The sequence below is a fragment of the Heliconius melpomene genome, chromosome 10 (genome assembly GCF_056956725.1).
Source record: "Heliconius melpomene rosina isolate 202511_hmr_F chromosome 10, ASM5695672v1, whole genome shotgun sequence".
In the NCBI taxonomy this organism is placed as follows: domain Eukaryota; kingdom Metazoa; phylum Arthropoda; class Insecta; order Lepidoptera; family Nymphalidae; genus Heliconius; species Heliconius melpomene.
Genome location: NC_140398.1, coordinates 10,103,240 through 10,125,211, shown reverse-complemented (window position 1 = coordinate 10,125,211; position 21,972 = coordinate 10,103,240). Strand labels below are relative to the sequence as shown.

The window sequence follows — 21,972 nt, the reverse complement described above, 5'->3', positions numbered from 1 at the left end:
TTTCTACATCTTTTTTATGGCAGATTTGCGGTGTCTAATATTGTATTGATGAATATCATTGAATTGTTATATTCTTGTCTATTTGAAATAGAAGAAACGAATCTATTAAAAATTCGGAGAAATCAATCGTAAAAACAAGTTGTCTTCGATCGCTATGATATGTTATTCAACTGAAAATATTATTTTTAAGATAAGTTTATTGTTAATTGTAATAGTTGAGTATTTTTTTTTCATAAAAGGGAATAAAATTAAAAAGAAGTCGCCTATGAAAGATTGTACAAAATCTCAATCAATCGATCTATCTCAATCTGTTGACATGAATTATATTTGATAAAAAAAAAGTAACGTTAAAAACTCTAATTTAAATATTTATTTTACTGATCCATTTAAAAATTGTATAAATTAGAGATAAATATATTTTTTGGTATATTTAAATGTAATATTTTGTTTTTATTTTTAAGAATATTCAGTATTGGTGATTGCATTGCATTACTACGCCGGATACATTATTTAATTATATTAGTGGACTTTGAACTCTATACCCTCGCCTATTTTAACTTTTGTTTTTCATATAAAGTTATTGATGTAGAGTTGTGTGATTTAAGTAACACAGAGTATACAGTAGATTCAGACGAGGTTTGTGCGGCGCTTTGTTTCGTGCAAGCTAATTTGTCAAACTGACATCTTAATAGATACTCTATAAGTGAGAGGAATATTTTTAAATACAATTGGTATGTACTTAATAAAGCGAATGGCGTACGTAGAGTATTAATGAGAGTTAGATTTATTACTTAGCATTTGTCATATTTACTTTTTACGACTTGAAATACAATATACGAATGTTAGTTAAAACGTATTATTATAAATTTGTAATTTTTATTTAGTGTTCGTGTTTTACTCTAAGAAGAAGAAAGCTCTACAATAGCTCTACAATGCTGTATAATGTTCACATTTATTAAAAAATGTTTATACATAGAATGTTAATACCATTTACCGTACATATACAATTTTCAGTAAAAATGGAAATTAGTAAATGGTTAGAAAAGAAGCTAATTTTCTTATATATTTTTTATATTTCAACAAATTGTGGGTGTTAAATAAAACTTATGCTAAGTAAAGAAAGCAATGAGAAACTTGTCATAAAATTTTGTCAGTCTACCCACCAAAGATAAAAGGAAGATTTTATTATTTTTCTGTGAATTATAATGTGAAATTGTTAAGCTATTAAATTTAGGTGTTTGACTGAAATTAGGTTATATAAACTGATAACTGCGTAAATAATAATATCTCTTTTTTAAAGTCTTATTAAATGAATCTAATCCAATATGACATAAATGAAAAAAAATAAATTGTATTATTACAAAGCATAAATAAAACAATAAACAATTTTGTAAGTTGTCTTTAATTTTGATCGATCGACTGAATTGCCGTATCTACATGACAGCAGATTATCCTTTCATGGCTCGAAGGGCCATTTTTGATGGACAACGTGATAATAAATGTGTGTTGCATATATGTACGTATTTATTAGGTATTTGTAGTATTCTCCTATATAGTTATATAGGGCAAGTTGACTCGGAGGCACTCTACCGGCACGCCTGCTAAATAAATTCATTAGTTAAATCACCGCCGGCGGCGTTTTATGTCGGTAACTTCAAAGGGCCAATACGCCGTCTTGCCAGGGGCGCGTTCGCTCGACTTTTTACTAAGAAAACTCTGTAAACAAAATAATATGGCGCATCCGAATGTTTGATCCACCTTTATTATCTGTATACAGACATAATGTTTAACCAGTAAATGCTCTCCCTTGTGTTGGTTGTCTAACTTGTATTATTTTAAACATTAAACATATTTATTAAAAAAAAAATTGCTTAAATAAAGACATTTGCTGTCATCAACGACGAATATTTAGCTAAAGTTGAGGGTCAGATATTTTTTTTCTGATCATATTATGTAAGTATCTTTAGATTAAAATAAAATAGTACAGTGTGTGACAATCGAAACGTAACCTGTTGTAATGGTCATGCAGTTTCATTCAATGCTCTTATTTTACTGCGTCACATCCCCCCTCGGAGGGAGTAGAGCGAGACGGGCGACTTACGTGTGTGGTCCTCAAACTGTGGCCTCGGTCATTCCCGGCGACTGTCGGACGCCTTCGTACGCAAGAGCGGCAACATAATCGGCCAAATCATGATGGCGGCTCCACAAACATCCAGTGCATGTATCCAGCTAGTATTTGATTCAGTACAGCTCGGGTCGCGCCAGTGTCGACACGCCGTTCTGTTGTCACTAGAAAATCGAAACTCGGTGTCGTTTCGTGTTTCGTTCGGTCAGTGATAAACACGAGTGTAGAATTTGGGTGTACAAGTGTGTGGTTATGTGGCGGCGAGTGATATGACAGCGTGCGCCGCTAGACGGATTCCGGCCGTCTTCATGAGGATACTGGTGACAAGTCTGGCCCCGAGATCATGGTGGCTCCCGATTCCGAGGCTCCTTCGAATCCTCGGATAGCGGCCGCACACGAGAGCCCCACCGCCGCCGAGGCGCGTCACAGCGCTGATCTGTACATACGCACCAGTTGGGTGGATGCCGCACTCGCTCTCTCCGAACTTGAAAAGGTGCTATATTCATTACTTATCTGAAGTTCCAGTGTCAAATTTCGACTGTCATATTGCACGTGTGATTGTTTTTCTGCGAATGTCAATTCGTTTAGGAACGCGATAGCAGGGAGCCGTGGCGCCGGCTAGTGGTTGTAGTGAGTACTATCAAGGCCGCGCTTATTTAAAGGCTTTTATACAAACAATTATGATTGTCATTGATAACGTATAAGTATCTTTTTCAATGAAGCAAGCAGTAAAAGCTATTAAATAATTGTAAAAAGTAATCGCAATCGAAAAAGTTCACAAAAAGCTTTCATATTAATTTTAAAATTTTTAATATTTAATGCCGTTTTGTAAGTTTCTAATATTTATTATTATAGCTCAGATAATTTTTCTTTTCTTATGATAATTTGAACCAACAAATTTTTGCAAAATGGTCATAGCGTAATAAAAAATTTCTAAAGCTTCCATAGCTTAAAGCTCAAAGAAGCTTAACGTTGTGAAAGAAATATCAAAAGCATACACATACAATTAATCATTATAATTACTTAATCCCGACCATAAAATATCCTAAAAAGCAATAAACTCCTAAAGTATAAATGAGAGAATTTTATTTTTAATAATAATTGCTTTCATACTAAAGAAATTATTAAGCTAAACAGCTGTGTGCATTGTAATGATATAGTGAAAATTGGATAGAAGTACTTGTAGGTAGATATTTATTGTAAGTCGGTCGTATACGAGATGAAGCAATTAAGGCACAGCGGGAAAGGCGCGGGGCTGCGCACGCGCACTGGCGGTGCGGCGCCGATAGAGCCATCAACGTGGAGAATGCCGTTTATCGAACACACAGTTCAGTTTACAATATAAAGATTTATTTAGAGTTTAAAAACAGTCGATAAATACTTTTTATTATAATAAATAATAACAATTAACAATATTGAGATATTGTTTTATATCTCATTTATAGAATGTTTTTTTAATGATAAAATATACCTCTAAAAGATATTTTAATTTACAATAACAAACAAATTATCGTAACATCATAAGATTTATTTAAAGCCTGTTAACTTTTTTCAAAATGAAGAATGTATTTCTTTAAAATAAGTATATCTGGTAGGACCGCACAGCGTTCGCCTCGTGGAATTGAGACATCTTGTGGTTTCCGATCTAGTATCCCTTTCTTGCTTGCCCCAAGAGCAGCCTCCTTCCTTTTCTTTGAAATTGTCTTTCATCTCCTTTCAACTAGTGTCTTTCCTTATGTTTTATCTTCGTCCAAACATTGCGTGCACCGGCGGCCGGCAGCTGCGCTGGAAACCTATAAATGATTGTTACTACACCCACGATTTTCAAATGTGCATCGGACTTCTGGGTATTTTCTTAAAGAATAGAATGGCTAATGAACTATTCTTCGGAAATTGATTCTTTGATGTGTTCCTTTGAAGAATTTTATATATATAATCTGATAAACTATACAAACTACAACAATTTCCAAAATATCTGTATACGTAATGTATTTATTTTGAATATTTGATATTAAAATACGATTATGTAATGTGGTTGTGTTACGTTGCAAAAACAGCGAGTGGTGTGCTTAATGTCTTAATTTGGGTAATTAGGGTAAACCGCAAAGAATGCGGGCGTTTTACTAAAACCGCAAATATCGAATTACAGTGTGAATCATTTGTTGATAATCAGCACGGTCGGGACAACCCACTGAACGTAACACGTGGTTACTTCACTTCAGTGCACATTGCCATTTTTACTCATCATTGCTCCTCGCTTCCAATTCAATAAATTACCATATGTCCAGTTTTCGTATATAATTAAAAAATAATAATAAATAACTTAGCTTCACGCTGTATCCCGAACATAGCGGGGTAGGCAGAGGGAACCTAGTGTTAAGTCACTCCGTTTCCCATTCACTCCGTGCTCACGTCCGTTTCCCATTCACTACATGCTTTGAAGTGTCAGAACTCAACGCCGCGCTTTTGCGTCGACACCAGAGCGAAGAAATGAAAATATTAAATTTTTCGTTTCCTGTCCTTGGTCGCTGCGCAGGTGCAGTGTATAATTTTATAATGCGCATATATATAATATATAATATTTTAATAAATGGAGATATTTCTGTAGTTAAAATTCAGAAATAATTTCGTAATTTTAAACACTCCTTCGTTCATGTAAACTTTCATTAATTCTTAATTGAAGTTTAATACCAATAGTAGTTTTGTTAACGGTACGGAAAACTTGTTTAAACTTTAATTAGTCATTGTTATATTATTTATACCCCATTTTTTGACACATTTTTATTTATTGCATCTCTAGTAACCTAGTGCTTTATCGGTAAAGAGAAGTCCCATGGTCGTTTCGACCGGTTGTGTGCCTAACTTGTAACTGGTAACTTTCTCTACATTATTGCCTATAAACTTTTACACATATAGCTTTAAACACAACTAACTATATTTCTAAACTCGTTAGTAAAAAATTTTTGCTCTGCCTATAAAAAGTAGTACAAAATGTATAATAGGTACTTCGTACCTATTTGTTTATGATAATTAGACTTGCGTTGTGAGCCCAAGAAACAACTAACCCCGCTTACACGAGTATGTCGTTCTGGCTAGGTATCACTCAAATTAGTTACGCAACGTCAATGGACTGTTTTATTATTTAATTGTTTATTTTATTTTTTAATTGTTGATTACGGTAAATCTCAAAAACAATGTTCGTGTTCGTGTAATTGGGAAATCAAGTAAAATAATATAAATAAAACAAATAATATAAATAAAACGATAAGTAAAATATCGAAAGTGAAAAATCGCTAATGTTTTGAATTACTGAGAAGAGTAATTTAATGTTTTTTTTTCATAATAAAAAAAATGGGAAAACTATCCTTATTACTTAGTAGTTCAAAACAAAAAAAAGGAAATCGTCGAAATATTTCAAAGGTCTTTCTAAATTTACGTAAAGTCATATGTAGGTGTCATTGACATTCAGAAGCTGACGAGCGCGCGATCAACTGGCCAATTGACGACGCGAGTGTCCTTGATAAATATTTTAATTACCTACGTATATGCATATTTTAGGTGTTGTAAATAACTTAACACTTATTTTTATAGCAACAAACTATGTTATAGTATTATTATTTTCGGTTTAAATATATTTTTTGTAAACATTATTAGAATAATTCAGCTTATATAGTAATTAAATGCGAACGAAGCCGGTAGCTACGAGGTGATAAACCTTAAAATAACATAATTATAAATAGTATTATTTCCAGGCGTCTTACTAAGTCATCAAATAGATAACAATTACAAGTGGCGCGACCCCACGATAAGAACAAAGTCAGCCGGCGGGCGGTATACTCATAATATCATCCAGATGCAGTCTATATATATCTGAACACCGTTTCCTGTGAGATGATAAAGAAATGTGTTTACAAATTAAGTATTAATCATTGTGCTACGTAGACAAGCTTGTATTTAAACTCAGCTTCACTCTGTATCCCGCACACATCAGGGTAGGTAGAGGGAACCTGGTGTTAATAAAAATATAAATTTAAATAAATATTTCATTTCCTCGATTGGGGATAGAACCCACAACCAGTCCCGCGACTGGCCTTGCATTTGAACAATTGCAGGAAACATGATGTTAGGTCTTATCTCGTATTGACATACAGTGAGATAGGTTTAAGCGTAAGAAGCTTATCAGAGCATTTGCTGGTGAAGCCAGTCGACGTGAGAACGTGAACACAATGGCCCGATCTGTTATCTAAAGGAAGTGTCTCCATCGCGTCCGCACTGCAGATCTCTTTCGGTCTAATCCGATTGCGCTTACGTAAACAGCGTTCATACAATATCGTATTATAATATTATTAATAATTTTTAATTCCTACTAGTTAAAGCAACTTAATTAAAAACAAAAACAGTTTCTACTTATAATACTTAGATATTTTTAGTATTATTTTTATATTTTACACTCATAGTAAATTAATTAATCTTAATTATAGTAATAAATATTTTAGTGAATATTTTACATAGTATATTAAAGAAGTTAATTTGTTGTTGTCATTATGAATGAGACCTTTATGCTCGTACGTAATTGTAGATAGCCAGACCAGCGCTACGTACTCTACGTAGGTAGAGATATGGGTGGCGCGGGCGCATTCCGCCTGTGACGTCACGCCCACCCAGCGTGACTCGTCAGGTTTAATCTCCATTCATCTAAAGGAATCTACCCAAAAAACCGTTTTATATTGCTTCTTTAAAATATATTTACAGATAAACGATTAAATTAGAAAACGAAATCGCTGTTCAAAATAATAAAATATATATAAATAAAAAATCAATTTTATAATATCTCATATAAGGTACTCAGCTGGCGACTCGGTTCATTTTTTTTACATTAGTGTACAAAAAATTATAGTGCAAAATATTAGAATTGTATTTCAAATAATAAATATGTCATTAAAAATAGAGAAACGTGCCGATTTTTATCTCGATTTATGGCGGAACATAATTAAATCAAAAGTTCACGTTAGTTTTATATTATGACTACCTTTTTCGATTTTGGCCAATTGCTTATATGTAAATGTGAAATGTCATAAATTTTATTTAATTAGCAAGATAAAGTTTATTATATTTTCTTTTACATCTTCTATTCTTATCTCAAAAACTATAGTAACCTTGTTTGCCTTGCCTAGGATTAGATGGAATAATCGCGTTGATATTTTTTTTCTTATACAATGTTTTTTACGACAATCATTTAACACAACAAAAGTTTGAAAAAACATTATTGGTTGAAATTGGTTGAAAACCTTGTCTAACAGAATTACATTGATAAATGGCCCAAATAATAAATTTCCTCACATATCTTCCATGTACAGACAGCAATCAGTTACATTTTTATTATATACGTATATAGATATGTAAGTTTAAGAGATGTCCTTTTATGTAATAATTAGATATAATCAAGAACAATTTGGTTTTATCGAAAACTATGTGTCCAGCGCCTAAGACGGTCGTGGCCGGCATGACCGCTCCATGGCGCCAAGTATTCGCCGCCGGGCCCGCCCGTATCTCTCATTAATCACAATCAACTCGGAAATTATTTCGACGTTTAAATCCTCGTACCATTACGTCTTCCGCCAGAGCCATCGATATAATGATGACTTCAAACTTATACATTTGATTATAAACACGGGCTTCTGTTTGACATTCTATAAAGTGATCGTAACACGGTTGACTACTACGTAATGCTTGCCGGCGTAAGCTGTCTATCTTGTATTTATATAATGTACTGTAATCCGTATGCCGTATGCCATACGCACTATGGATATGTATACCCTTTTAGGCTTTACGTATGTTAAAACGAAGGTCTGAAAAGGTTATATTGCAAAACAATTTTTTTTTCAGTAAAACCCTTTTTCTAATTTATAGAACCTATACAATAAATATAATATCAATTTCTCTTCTTCTACAGGGAAATATAGAAGGCGGCAGGACGTCTTTGTGGATACGAGCGTGGTTACAAGAACAGCTATTTATTTTAGGCTGTTTCCTACAAGGGGACGCCGGGAAAGTTTTGTTCGTGGCCATCTTGGTGCTGTCCACGTTCTGTGTAGGCCTCAAGTCTGCTCAAATACACACGAGAGTGGATCAGCTCTGGGTTCAAGGTACGTTAAATAAGCTTTATAATTATTCAACTGAAGTCGACTGCGCCATTATCGAATGTATACAATCTAAAAACCGTAAAAGTACATCAGATAAGCACTCTGTGGCACAATGTGCATTTCATTGAATACCAATGCAGCGAGGCGGGCTCGCCAGCGGGTCGTCTGTGCTGTGCCGCTTCCGTCTCCGACGACGTGAGCAGCATTCGTCCGCGACTACACAGCGCGCCGCGGCACATCACACACCATATATAACAAACATGGCAAATTTAAATTCCTCAAACATATTTTTAATGCGTACATGTGTCCGGTTCGTTTCGTTCGTTTACTGATGCACCTGTCGCGTCGCGAGCCCTTCGCTTGCTCTTGAAAGTTATACGGTAACCTTAATACATAAAGCTTCTCGCTTTCTTTTTCATATTATAACTTATAAACTTGAGTACTGAAAATCAATATGAAACATTGCAATATGAATAATATTAAAAAACCTAAAAAGATTTTATAAAAGAAAAAAAAATCTATTCTATCTACCTAATCGTCTATAATAATCAGCTACCGTACAAATAATAACATAAACAAATATAAGTAACGGCCTCACTAAGCCCTATCGGAGTACAATACCGACGGTGTTAAACAATACGAAAACGTCCTGCACACCCAACAACTTAATTAGGTGGTCCGCCGCCACTCATAAATATCCCCACGTGAAATTACGACCAATAAAACAAAAAATGTATAACACATCTATCGAGACACAAAAAATGAAGGCTTGATTGTCCGACTCGCTTTTGTGTGGAGACGTCGTGCTGTGCCCCGAGTCCGTGCCTGCGCCCGCGAGATTGAGATTGAGCCGTCTTCTCCTCCGACGAATTCAGACCGTGACACGGGCCGTTATACACTGGCTGGCCCTTACCAATTTGAACCACGATCAGGGTCAAACGCTATTACAACATTGTTTAGAGGACAAATATTACATTCCTATTTTTTTTAATAAGATAATATAATACATTTTTAAGAACATAATTTAATATAGAATCTACTATATACTTACAATATTGGGAAGTTTAATTTATGTTAAGATCTGCCATCCAAAGTTTTCCAAGAACTAACAATACTTACGTTATGCAAAGCTTTTTTTACATATCCTATTCTACTAGTACTACAACCTTCTATTTTTTGTTTACAAACCTGAATTCAACCTGAATATTTTACTGGCCATGACCGGAATTTTACAATATTCGCTCCTCTCGTTCATATCTAAGAATGTAGTAACTTTCACTGCTAAACTGTTAATGTTATATTGACTCTATTCGGGTTCACGCGCTGAGATAAAACTGGATTCTATATTTACAAACCTGCACCTAATTATACCAGATACAGCTCTATAGTTTTAAATTTACGGAGACATATTGAGTTGTTATTACATGTACTACAATATATTTTTTTATCTAAAAAAGCATTTTGTTTATTCCGCTATCCATCTGTTGTCTACGCTGGCTAATTTGCATAGAGGGCTTGAGGGTGCGCGGGGCGGAGGAGGACCACACGGGCTCCGCGCGGCGCGCGCGGGTGGCCACAACCACATGCGCGCGCGCACGTACCGCCCGCCCCGCGCCCCTCGCCCAGGACGTCATTCATTGCGATCGTCCGCTACCGCGAGTAGCAAAGGAATATTGTCATTATCGGCGCGCACGCACTCTGAATGCAATAAACTATATTTCCATTGACTGTAGACAAAATGATATTGTTAGTATTTCTTATTGACATATATTAAAACGCAGACGGCGCATGTGTGAATAACGACGTGTGAATTATTGCCAGGATAACCCGCGATGACCTCAGAGGCTTATCCGAGCTGCCTTACATATATTATGCAACAAAGCTTAAGGCAAACTTGGTATCTTTAAAGATAGAATCATGTAACTGCATACCATATTACAATTTAAGCCATTTCCTTGGTAACGTAAGTTGTTGGTAGTTTAACACGACTGATTTAACTATTCTTTCCTACAACAAATGGTTTTTCAGTTCTCATATTGCTATTTATTATGTTATAAGTGTATTCATTTGTTTTAATGAGATCAGTATCAATAAGTTCCAGAGAGTGTGTGTCGTAAATCGCGCCCACGGCTTAGTAGGTGTTAAAATAGAGTCGCCCTGTGCGGGCGAAATAAGCTCGGTTCAATTTCATTTGGTTTATGATAATCTTTAATATCCGGCGGTGGTTTGCTATGCTATGTCTTAATAAATAAACTAATTCAAATAATCAATTAAATCATTCAGTCATTTATTAGAGAATAAAAGGTAAAATAAGATAAATATTTTTTAAAACGACGTGATGGTATACCTTTTTAAGCTCCTTCAACATTCAATGTTCGCAAAAAATTTTGAAGCGTCAATCATGTTTTTATCAACCCTCTGTTAGTTATTAATTATAATTCAATTTACATATAGAATGGTTTGCAAAAGAGTAATAGATTCATCGAGTAGATGCTGCTTACTTAATATAATTTAAGAGAAAATGTTTTAAAGTTTTAACGAAATTTATACAGTTTTATACACCATTAAGTTTAAAACATTCAGTCCTTAATGTTTTACATGTATCCTTATACATAGCGCCATAAATTATCGACCAAAATAAATGGCATTCCTTGGGTGCAGTGTGAAGGCGTTAACTGCCTCAGTTACACGTTACATCGTGAGACATTTCAGCACACATGTCTTTAACAAATGTACACAAATACTTATTCCTAGTAAACCTCTTTTTTAAGTTCGCTTAGCGCGGTATATCCAAAGTTTCCTGCTTTTTAGAAAAATATGGAATAGATTATATTCTTCTTTTCTATGTAATTACCTAATTGTAATTATAGCATAGTTAGATGCTTCATTCCTAATTAAAAATGATAGTTCTTTGCTTTTTCCACAAACGACACTAATTAAAAAGATACATATCACTTTCCTAAATTGGCAGCAGAACGTATAATGTTGCCACATTTTTTTCTAACACCTCGCATTCCTACCTGATATGAGGCAAAAAAATTAAACCGGACTGATTCGTAAATCAGCAGGGCGAGTGTTCATTGGAACGAATCCTCGTTGCTTTACCAGAAAATGTATATTAAACGAATAAACATTTTACTTGGAAAATATTTTTTAAATTCATTTAATTCAATTCACGAAGATGATTCTTAATTTTAATTTATTTCAATAGGATTCTTTATGTTTAAAAAACAAATTATTATTTGGTATAAAGAAATATATCTAGTAAATATTTACGATAATTAATATAATATTGTCTAAATAGTATTTTTTATTATTAAAATTTCACAATTTGCCTTTGCGCAGAACAACAGCCGCACCTCCTATAAATCACTGACAGTGTTAACTATCACATCTCCTCCGCCCCGTAACAAATGTGTCGACACACCAATAAGCTATAGGCGTTGATGGGATAAGCTAAAGTTAGACTACACTTTTTTGTGAACATCGAGGGTCTGGCTCCCTTGATAAAAGTTTTTGATAATTAAAATTAAGTTGTACAGTTTGCACCTTGCAGTGGTGCGATAAGGTCTGAATACATTACGCAGGTATGCATGCGGCAATAATAAACATTAAATTGTCAAAAGTTGTAAAGCTACAGTTAGTATTTTTAACAAGCGAAAAAAATTATGTTAAATACTTGAAATATTTTCAACTATAAGGTCAAATGCAAAGAATGAACTTTTTTAAACTTATCTATATATAAAACTATTCAAGTTTATGTAAATTCACACAGTCGGCCATTATATGACGCGAGGGTAAGAAGCATGAGTAACTAAATTGAGTTGTCCGAGTGTAACGACAATCGTATTAAGTGACGATTTATTTTAATGTACCAAAGCGGGATAAAAAGATACTAATTTAATCCAAGCTTTACTGCGTTTTCATTTATAATGTTATTAACGTTGACTTTACGTATTTCATATTACGATATGCCTACATAAAATTGACTCGCGATATGAGACCACCTAAGACAGATGAATTTTATAGATACAGAACATAAAACTTATAAGTAAGCATTATTATGCATAATAATACGTTCGGTGTTGATATTATCTCACTTTACGATATCTCGTCTTTTCTTTTAAAACAATGTTTATAATATTTGCGGAATAATACATTTTTGTTAGTTAACTGTGTAATTGGATAACCATAGTATGTGTACCTACAGCATATTAATTTGACCTTATAGTATACCTAGAGGATATTGATTGTCAGAATATCACCAAAAATATATGTATGTATATTTTAGCCAAACTTTTGTGTGAAATCAGGAGGTGTTACGTCTCTTCTGTTTAGATTCTATGTCTGTCTACAAAAGAGTATTTTTTTTTAATTTAAAAATTAATTTAAACTCTACAGACATATATATGGTCCGTACCTTTTTCCATATAGATAGAGCAATTTAAATAAGATCTATTTTATATTTGTTATATTTCCATATTTGTCTTATTACTATGCTTATTTAATATATAACATTATTTTTTGTTACAGAGGGTGGTAGACTAGAGGCCGAGTTAAAATATACCGCCCACGCCTTAGGCGAGGCCGACTCCTCAACACATCAGTTAGTAATACAAACTGCCAAAGATCCAGACGTCTCGTTACTCCATCCGGGTGCCCTCTTAGAACACTTAAAGGTTTGTCAAGTTATCTACAGAATAATTAAAGAAATACTACTTTAAATAATAATGACGATCTCTTAAGAATTTATGTTATAAATTGCAAGATATATGTAGAGATTCTATAATGAACCTATATCATTTAGTAATTATTATAGTCTTAACTAAAAGTATTGAAATATATATTTATGATGAAGGTGGTGCAGTCGGCGACGCGCGTTACAATTCATATGTACGACATCGAGTGGCGACTTAAAGACTTGTGCTACAGTCCAAGCATACCTGACTTCGAGGGCTATCATCACATTGAATCAATCATCGACAACATCATCCCGTGTGCTATCATCACACCACTCGACTGTTTCTGGGAAGGCTCCAAGTTACTTGGTCCGGATTATCCTATTTTTGTACCGTAAGTTTAATATATTTACTTAAACTACTGTATGTTACAATATTATTTTATTAAATCTAATTTATTGTGTTGTAAGTAAATTACTATTAAATATAATATAACCCTCTATTACCTTAATGTATCTGAAAGGGACCTTCGTTATAATTAATCACGATTGACGTATTACGGTCAATTGATTTTGAGATTTGTCGATTGCTTGTTAATGTCAGTATATCACTAACATAATACCTCGACTCGACTACGAATATAACAAAATAAGAATCATCCATGATTAAAATATATTATTTTTCAGACATCTAAAAGAAAAATTACAATGGACACATTTAAATCCACTGGAAGTATTAGAGGAAGTGAAGAAGTTGAAGTTTCAATTCCCCCTGAGCACAATGGAGGCGTACATGAAGAGAGCCGGGATCACTTCCGCCTACATGAAAAAACCGTGCCTCGACCCCAAGGACGAGAACTGTCCAGCCACGGCGCCGAACAAGAAATCCGGTCACGTAAGTTTTAAGTATTTAGTAACAATGTATGTGATAATATATAAGTAATTGCTTTAACTTTAATTCACAAATGAATGTATGGTTTATGCGATGCAGTTATTTTAATTTTATATTTCTTTTCAATATCCAATACTTCGAATACATATTATCTTCGTGTGTAGTTTGAGATGTCTTTATTGCCATTAGATATGCGCTCATAAATTACGGACCTTTTTTTGTATACAAAATAATGATTGAGATGTACGATTCATTTGTTACGCCTGCGTGAGTTCTACATACATTAAGGACACGTTATAACTCCCGGCTCTTTTATGTATACGGCAGTTTCTGTGAATAATATATATATAATAATATTATTATTGAAAATTATACATAAATCAATATATATATTCAAGTTTTTATTAAATATTACGTCTATGGGCCTTGTAGTTATAAATATATTTAGAAACTGCAATAAGGAAAGATAAAAGTGGACACCGCCTGGCAGATGGTGTAACTACCTGCCACGAATACGACGGCCCTTTGAGAAAGCTAAACTAAGAATGCCATAATAATTTTATGCCTAAAAATATATTCGTATCGCAAGTAAATATTTTAATAATTATTACTTTTATTGGTCATATATGTATTTAGTGTTATTACTTGTACTAATAAACACTACCAAGGTGATAACTAATAAATGATAAAAACAGACAAACTGGTTTCTAAAATTGAGTTCATTGAAATACTAGGCATATTATATTAAATAGAGGTTATAAATTAATATATTATGGCATTGTGATATAATAATTACGCGAGAAGGTACTTACAAACATACTTTAACCAATTTTTCTAATTTACAAATATTAACAAACGGTCATTCCGACATTTTACAACTTGCTTGTGTGTATTCCGCAGGTATACGGGTGTAAATCTCACTTGTTACTGCATATCAATACTTTATTGAATCGTTTCGTTCATTGTGTTAAACAAACAGCGCATTTGAAGCTCGGTCGAGTGGGTAGGGTGCGTTTTTGTGTGCAGCAAGGCGGTGCCACCCACGTTCGGCGAAGGACTTCGGTACTGAACGGGCTCGCATTGTCCCTTCGCCCGCGCTCACCTCCGCTCCATACGGGCGCATTATACACGCTTCAATAGGCCTCGTTTGCCGGCTCCGTCCGTCACAATGACACCATTATATCAATAATACTCGTACAAATGGGGAGTTCCACGTAATCGTAAATTTTGTACTACTCTTTGTACCCAAATATTCGGGATTCAAAGGCACCTGTAACAGTTTTATTAACCGGAGGCCGCCCGTGGCTAAGCCGAAATGTTGTTCTTTCTGGTCACACTAGGGTTATAAATATGCGATTTATGCTCTAAAATTTGATTTACAATATAATTTAGTATTCTCAGTTTTACTAAGTTGTGTTTGATTATTATATTCTATTAATTACTAGTATAGTGAAAGCTTATTTTTTTTATAGTACTATTAATATAGGTATTCATAGAAACTTCTCTTTAGATTCCAGATGTAGCTGCCGAACTATCGCACGGCTGTTACGGTTTCGCGGCAGCCTACATGCACTGGCCGGAACAGTTAATCGTGGGAGGAGCTACGAGGAATTCCACATCGGCTTTACGGAGGGCACGCGCCTTACAGACCGTTGTACAGTTAATGGGCGAGCGAGAAATGTACGAGTATTGGTCAGATCATTATAAGGTACACCAAATTGGATGGAACCAAGAGAAGGCGGCTGCCGTACTGGATGCCTGGCAGAGAAAGTTCGCCGCCGTAAGTACCTTCCTTTATTATTTTTTTTGTTCATAACATTTTATCGTGTTGACCATATAGAGCTCGAAAGTTGCGGACTTTAAATATTTTATTTTATTGTTTTTAGGAAGTGAGAAAATTGACTACCTCAGGAGCAGTATCATCGGCGTATAGTTTCTATCCCTTTTCGACGTCGACACTAAATGATATTCTTGGAAAATTCTCTGAAGTATCACTAAAGAATATTATATTAGGATATATGTTTATGGTAATACACATTTTATATTATTAACTCTATTCGTTTGTTTTGTCTTTTATTTATTTTCAGTTATTTTTTATTTAAATTATTATTTCAGTTAATTTATGTTGCTGTTACGTTAATACAATGGCGAGATCCCATTCGTTCACAAGCGGGGGTTGGGATCGCAGGAGTTATGCTTCTCTCTATTACTGTAGCAGCTGGATTAGGATTTTGTGCTTTACTAGGTGATTTTTATTTATTTTTATAATACACTTTTAATTTCTTTTTTTTTATTATTTCGTGTTTCTTCTTGTATTTAATTTTATTATTTATATCCATTATATTTAATATAACATTTCCAGGTATACCATTCAACGCTTCTAGTACGCAAATTGTTCCATTTCTAGCCCTAGGGCTCGGTGTACAGGACATGTTTCTGTTAACGCACGCGTACGTAGAGCAAGCAGAAGTGTCGCGCGAAGAGCGCACCGGCCTTGTACTGAAGAAAAGTGGACTGAGTGTGCTTTTAGCGTCGCTATGCAATGTTATGGCGTTTCTAGCGGCCGCTCTACTGCCAATACCGGCGTTCAGAGTGTTTTGTTTACAGGTACGTTGTATAAAAAAATTGTCCTGCATTATTTAAATAAACGCATAAGACACCTAGTCGAGACAAATTGAGAATATCTGTATTTTAAATGTGCGTTAAATATTAAAATTATTGCAAGTGAGAGTTGAACTGATAATCTTAGTTACGCGAAAGAGATAAATTTTTGAATAAAAAGCTTAAAAAAATATTATTTAATTTAATATTAAAAATGTATAAATGTATCATGTTTCTAAGTTGATTATTACATTTTAGGCGGCTATCCTGCTTCTATTCAACTTAGGCTCTATGCTACTAGTATTCCCCGCGATGATCTCATTAGACCTCCGAAGAAGGTCTGCCGCAAGAGCAGATCTTTTGTGTTGTTTGATGCCTGAAAGTCCACTGCCCAAGAAAAAGGTTCCAGAAAGAACTAAGTCAAGAAACTCAAAAAATGAAAAGGTATTATATAAGTTTTAAGATAAATAAGACATTTTTATAATTAATTTTTATTCTCATTTAGATAATACCTAAGCAAAATATGGTTTCGTAAAATAATTCGTTCTGCCTTAAGCCTTTAAATTAATAAATGGGCTTTAATTCTTGAATTATATTAACGATATAACGTTTGACCTTACAGAGCAGCAGATTAGATACAACCCGTCAACCTCTAGACCCGGATGTAAATAAAGAAGAGCCTAAGTCTTGCTGCCTAAGTTTGTCCCTAACCAAGTGGGTCAAGAACCAGTACGCGCCGTTCATAATGCGCCCCGCTGTTAAGGTAAGCCGTAAATAAATATCGATAATATGCATATAAGTGTTATTTTAGCTAATATTTTGGTATGTTATTGAGTATTATATTTTCAAGTTGTTAAAAGAAATGAAATTATAAATAATTTTAATGATGATACTAATTCTTAACTTAACCTAGTTAAGGTATCATACGGATAACTGGCTAGTTATGTGTGATTTATAATAATAATAATCAATATGTTGAAATTCCACAAATATAAATTAATTATTTTTTATTACAGGTGACATCAATGTTAGCCTTAATAGTTGTAATACTAGCTAGCGTCTGGGGAGCAACAAAAGTAAAAGATGGATTAGATTTAACAGACATAGTACCGGAAAATACGGACGAACATGAATTCCTTTCTCGACAAGAAAAATTCTTTGGTTTTTATAATATGTACGCTGTGACGCAAGGCGATTTTGAATACCCAACAAATCAAAGGCTGTTATACGAATATCACGATCAATTTGTTCGAATACCGAATATAATTAAAAACGACAATGGCGGTTTAACGAAGTTTTGGTTGAGCTTATTCCGAGATTGGCTGCTTGACTTACAAGCAGCATTTGACAAAGAAGTCGCTAATGGCTGTATAACTCAAGAATATTGGTGCAAAAACGCAACTGACGAAGGGATATTGGCATACAAATTGATGGTACAAACCGGTCACGTCGATAATCCTATAGATAAATCACTTATAACGGCAGGTCATAGGTTAGTTGATAGAGACGGTATAATAAATCCAAAAGCCTTTTACAACTACCTATCGGCTTGGGCAACGAACGACGCATTGGCGTATGGCGCGTCGCAAGGCAATCTAAAACCGCAACCGCAAAGATGGATACATTCACCAGAAGATGTTCATTTGGAAATTAAAAAGTCTTCTCCTTTAACTTATACACAATTACCGTTTTACTTATCTGGTTTAAGTGATACGGACAGTATAAAGACTTTGATACGTTCAGTGCGAGAGTTGTGCTTGAAGTACGAAGCGAAGGGTTTGCCCAATTTTCCATCTGGAATACCCTTCTTATTCTGGGAGCAGTATTTGTATTTGAGGACATCTCTTCTGTTGGCCCTCGCTTGTGCTCTAGCGGCTGTGTTTATTGTGAGTATTTTTATATATATATAGTATTGATTTATTTTAATTCAATTTATATGTTTTTGTAAGCTACAAATATTTAATTATTGTGCTAAAATAAATAATATAATGAGATTACTTAAATTAAAAGTTTGATGTATAAATTATAATACTAATATATTTTTTAGGCGGTAATGGTTCTCCTACTCAACGCGTGGGCGGCCGTACTAGTGACATTATCGCTGGCAACCTTGGTACTACAGCTGCTGGGTGTGATGGCTCTGTTAGGCGTGAAGCTATCAGCGATGCCCGCTGTCTTGTTGGTGCTAGCAGTTGGTCGCGGAGTACACTTTACTGTTCATTTGTGTCTGGTGAGTTTTCTATTTTTTATCTTAATACTGTATTTTACTAATTGTATATCAGTGTTATTATTTATTTTTATTATATTTTATTCTTCTACACCATGTCTCTAATTAGGTAGGAAACAGGATAAAATAAAGTTATTAGAAAATCATTCCATTTCGACCGTCCCTCAAAAAGAAGACATAATATATTAAGATATAAGAATAACCGAGCAATTTAACTATCGGCTTGAAATTAATATTTATATCATACTCATAATTACAAAAAAATAATATTATAAATAGTTAAATTTTATATAAAATATCTAACAAATATTTTCTTTACAGGGTTTCGTAACATCAATAGGTTGTAAACGTCGTCGCGCGTCTCTGGCACTAGAGTCAGTGCTAGCGCCAGTAGTGCACGGCGCTCTGGCAGCCGCACTGGCGGCATCCATGTTGGCTGCCAGTGAGTTTGGGTTCGTTGCCAGACTGTTCCTACGCCTGTTACTGGCACTAGTGATGTTAGGATTGGTTGATGGCTTGCTGTTCTTCCCTATTATATTATCTATATTGGGACCTGCTGCTGAGGTTAGTAATATTTGTTTCTAAAATAAAATATGTATATGTGATTTCTGGCAGCCTTAATGATGCATTAACGATTTACGCACAATCAACTAATAATATATTTACTTGTCTTTTTCTATGTTAAATTCCTTAATATTCAATTATAAATAAAAATAATAAAATTTAACAGGTACGACCATTAGAACATCCAGAACGTTTGTCCACACCTTCTCCAAAGTGTTCTCCAATACATCAACGAAAGTCCAGTTCAAGTTCAGACAAGGAAAAATCAAGGACGAGTAAATCAGCTCCAAGGCCTTGTGCTCCTTCCCTTACTACTATTACGGAGGAACCCTCAAGTTGGCACAGTTCTGCACATTCAGTCCAATCATCAATGCAATCTATAGTAGTTCAACCTGAAGTGGTCGTTGAAACTACTACTTATAATGGTAGTGATTCGGCTTCAGGACGGTCTACACCTACCAAATCTCATTCTGGAGCTATTACAACTAAGGTAAGGGTTTTAGCTTTATTTAATCCTTATTATAAAACGAGATATTTATCTTTATTTTTAATCATAGAACTTTACATTGTATATTACCCATAATATATGCATGTGTACATGCATATATTTAATGATTTCTTCATAAACTAATAATTATTAACAAGCATTTTAATAAAATTAGATATTTTATAAATTCTTTTTATTGCAGGTTACTGCAACGGCTAATATTAAAGTGGAAGTAGTAACACCAAGTGATAGAAAATCAAGGCGGTCGTACCATTACTACGATCGCCGACGAGATCGTGACGACGATAGAGATCGTGACCGAGATAGAGACAGAGATAGAGACAGGGACAGAGACCGCGAGAGAGAAAGAGATAGGGATAGAGAAAGGTCAAGAGAACGTGATCGAAGGGACCGGTACAGAGACGAAAGAGATCATCGAGCGTCTCCGAGAGAAAACGGTAGAGATTCAGGACACGAAAGCGACTCATCCAGACATTGAGTATTTATAGAATAAATGAAGGATTTGGATGTAATAAATTATCAAGAAGGAAATAATGCATGTCTTCCTGTTATTTTAGGGAATATTTTATAAATACTGGAAAATGACGTGTAAAGAACTATGTTATTAAATTACTATCTACACAATTGACTTAAGTCAACGATTGCTTATTAAATCATCTATTTTAGTCATTGTAGAAGAAGTTTTAAGGTTTTGTATTTCATTACTTACCTTAGAACAGTATTACGAGAATAATTTTAAGACTTCACAATAAAATTCTGTTATAGTTGAGGCTATATTGTCTTAGAAGTGCTAGTTTGAACTGTATTGTGTAAGTGACGATACTGTAATCATTCCATAGCGACACTAGTGCTTCTACGTGATTGCTATATATAAAGTAACACAATTTATATTATTAATGTATAGACCAAATAACATACAAGAAACCATCGTAAACCTTTCGCGTGTTCCTATTTTAAAGACATTCTTCCATATTTGATACAATTTCACGTCTAAAGACTGTGGTCGAATATTATTAATAATAATTTATCATATTATTTATTTCGTGTCTATAATAATTCTCACCAGAAAGATCTGTGGACTCAGATTTATTGTACAAATTATTTAAGTAGATGTATATTAGGTAAGGCGTTTATTTATGAGATTACTTAGATGTTTTATACCTTTTACTGTATTGACCTTTGGTCACATATAAAGACTGCATTAAGCGATCGAAACAAGCTCTTAGCGTACAAAAATAAATAGTCGACATTTACACGTTTCAGATGTTCATTCATATAATAGATAATAATAGATAAAAATAACTGAAAGATTTAAAATGCAAAAAAGTAAAAGTAACAGAATTTATGTCATACACTTATTGGACTTTCTTTTCTAAATATAATATTAATATATTTATATGATTAAACATCTATAACGTGGCCTAGATCTGAGCTAAGAGTCAACTGACCTCAGTTATGAAATTAGTGATTAGTGTTGTGACATTTTGTGCAGAGTACTTATTAGTTTATATTAATTTATATTCATGTAACTTAATTCTGTGTAAATATAGATATAATATGTAGTTTAGTTAACGCGACGCCAACGCACAATCGAAAGCTGTCTACTCTCGTAACTTATATTTTTATACAATTTTAACTGACATATTGTCGAAAAACTTAGACATATTATTACATCGAAAAAGCAAACTGTTTGATTGTTAAATTAGATTTCAAGTATACAAAATTGTCTTTTAATTTCCCTCCTCTTTTACTGCAATATATTTTTTAAAGAAAATACATGTTATGATATGACTTTTATGAAATAAAAAAAAACAATATTACAAAGAAGTTGAATTTGGTTTAATTTAAAATTTTCGATTAAAATTAATTACAATATTTTTCATTATTTCACGCAATATTAATCTCGTTAAGTTATATTTTAAGGCTGACGCCAATTTTTTTAATATAATTTTTATTTTTATTGAATACCTAATAAAACATACCTGAGTTCTTTAAAGTCATTTCCTTTGGTCTAATAAAATTATAACTGTATATATTTTTCTTGGCAGATGGGCCAAGCTCCTTGTTAGACTCCGTTGACCCGGAAGAGATAATATTGTAAGTCATTACATCGCAAATACGTTGTAACCCTTCAACATGAAACGGTTGTTCAGCCTTTTAATTTAACCAAAATTTAACTTAAATCAGCTAACAGAACTTATTAATGATTATATTCTAGTATCTCTATGTCAAGC

At 33.8% G+C, this 21,972-nt stretch overlaps 1 protein-coding gene across 1 annotated transcript; it reads left to right on the top strand.

The window, feature by feature from the left end:
* Positions 1-1,392: 1,392 nt before the first annotated feature.
* Positions 1,393-21,565, top strand: ptc (protein patched). The gene is made up of 16 exons (XM_085191053.1): positions 1,393-2,618; positions 8,079-8,271; positions 12,802-12,947; positions 13,127-13,341; positions 13,634-13,841; positions 15,349-15,618; positions 15,725-15,865; positions 15,954-16,083; positions 16,201-16,445; positions 16,698-16,883; positions 17,062-17,202; positions 17,456-18,325; positions 18,487-18,669; positions 18,988-19,230; positions 19,397-19,720; positions 19,920-21,565. The coding sequence occupies exons 1-16, from the start codon at positions 2,469-2,471 to the stop codon at positions 20,214-20,216; spliced, it is 3,942 nt and encodes a 1,313-aa protein (XP_085047179.1). The 5' UTR covers positions 1,393-2,468; the 3' UTR covers positions 20,217-21,565.
* Positions 21,566-21,972: the final 407 nt, after the last annotated feature.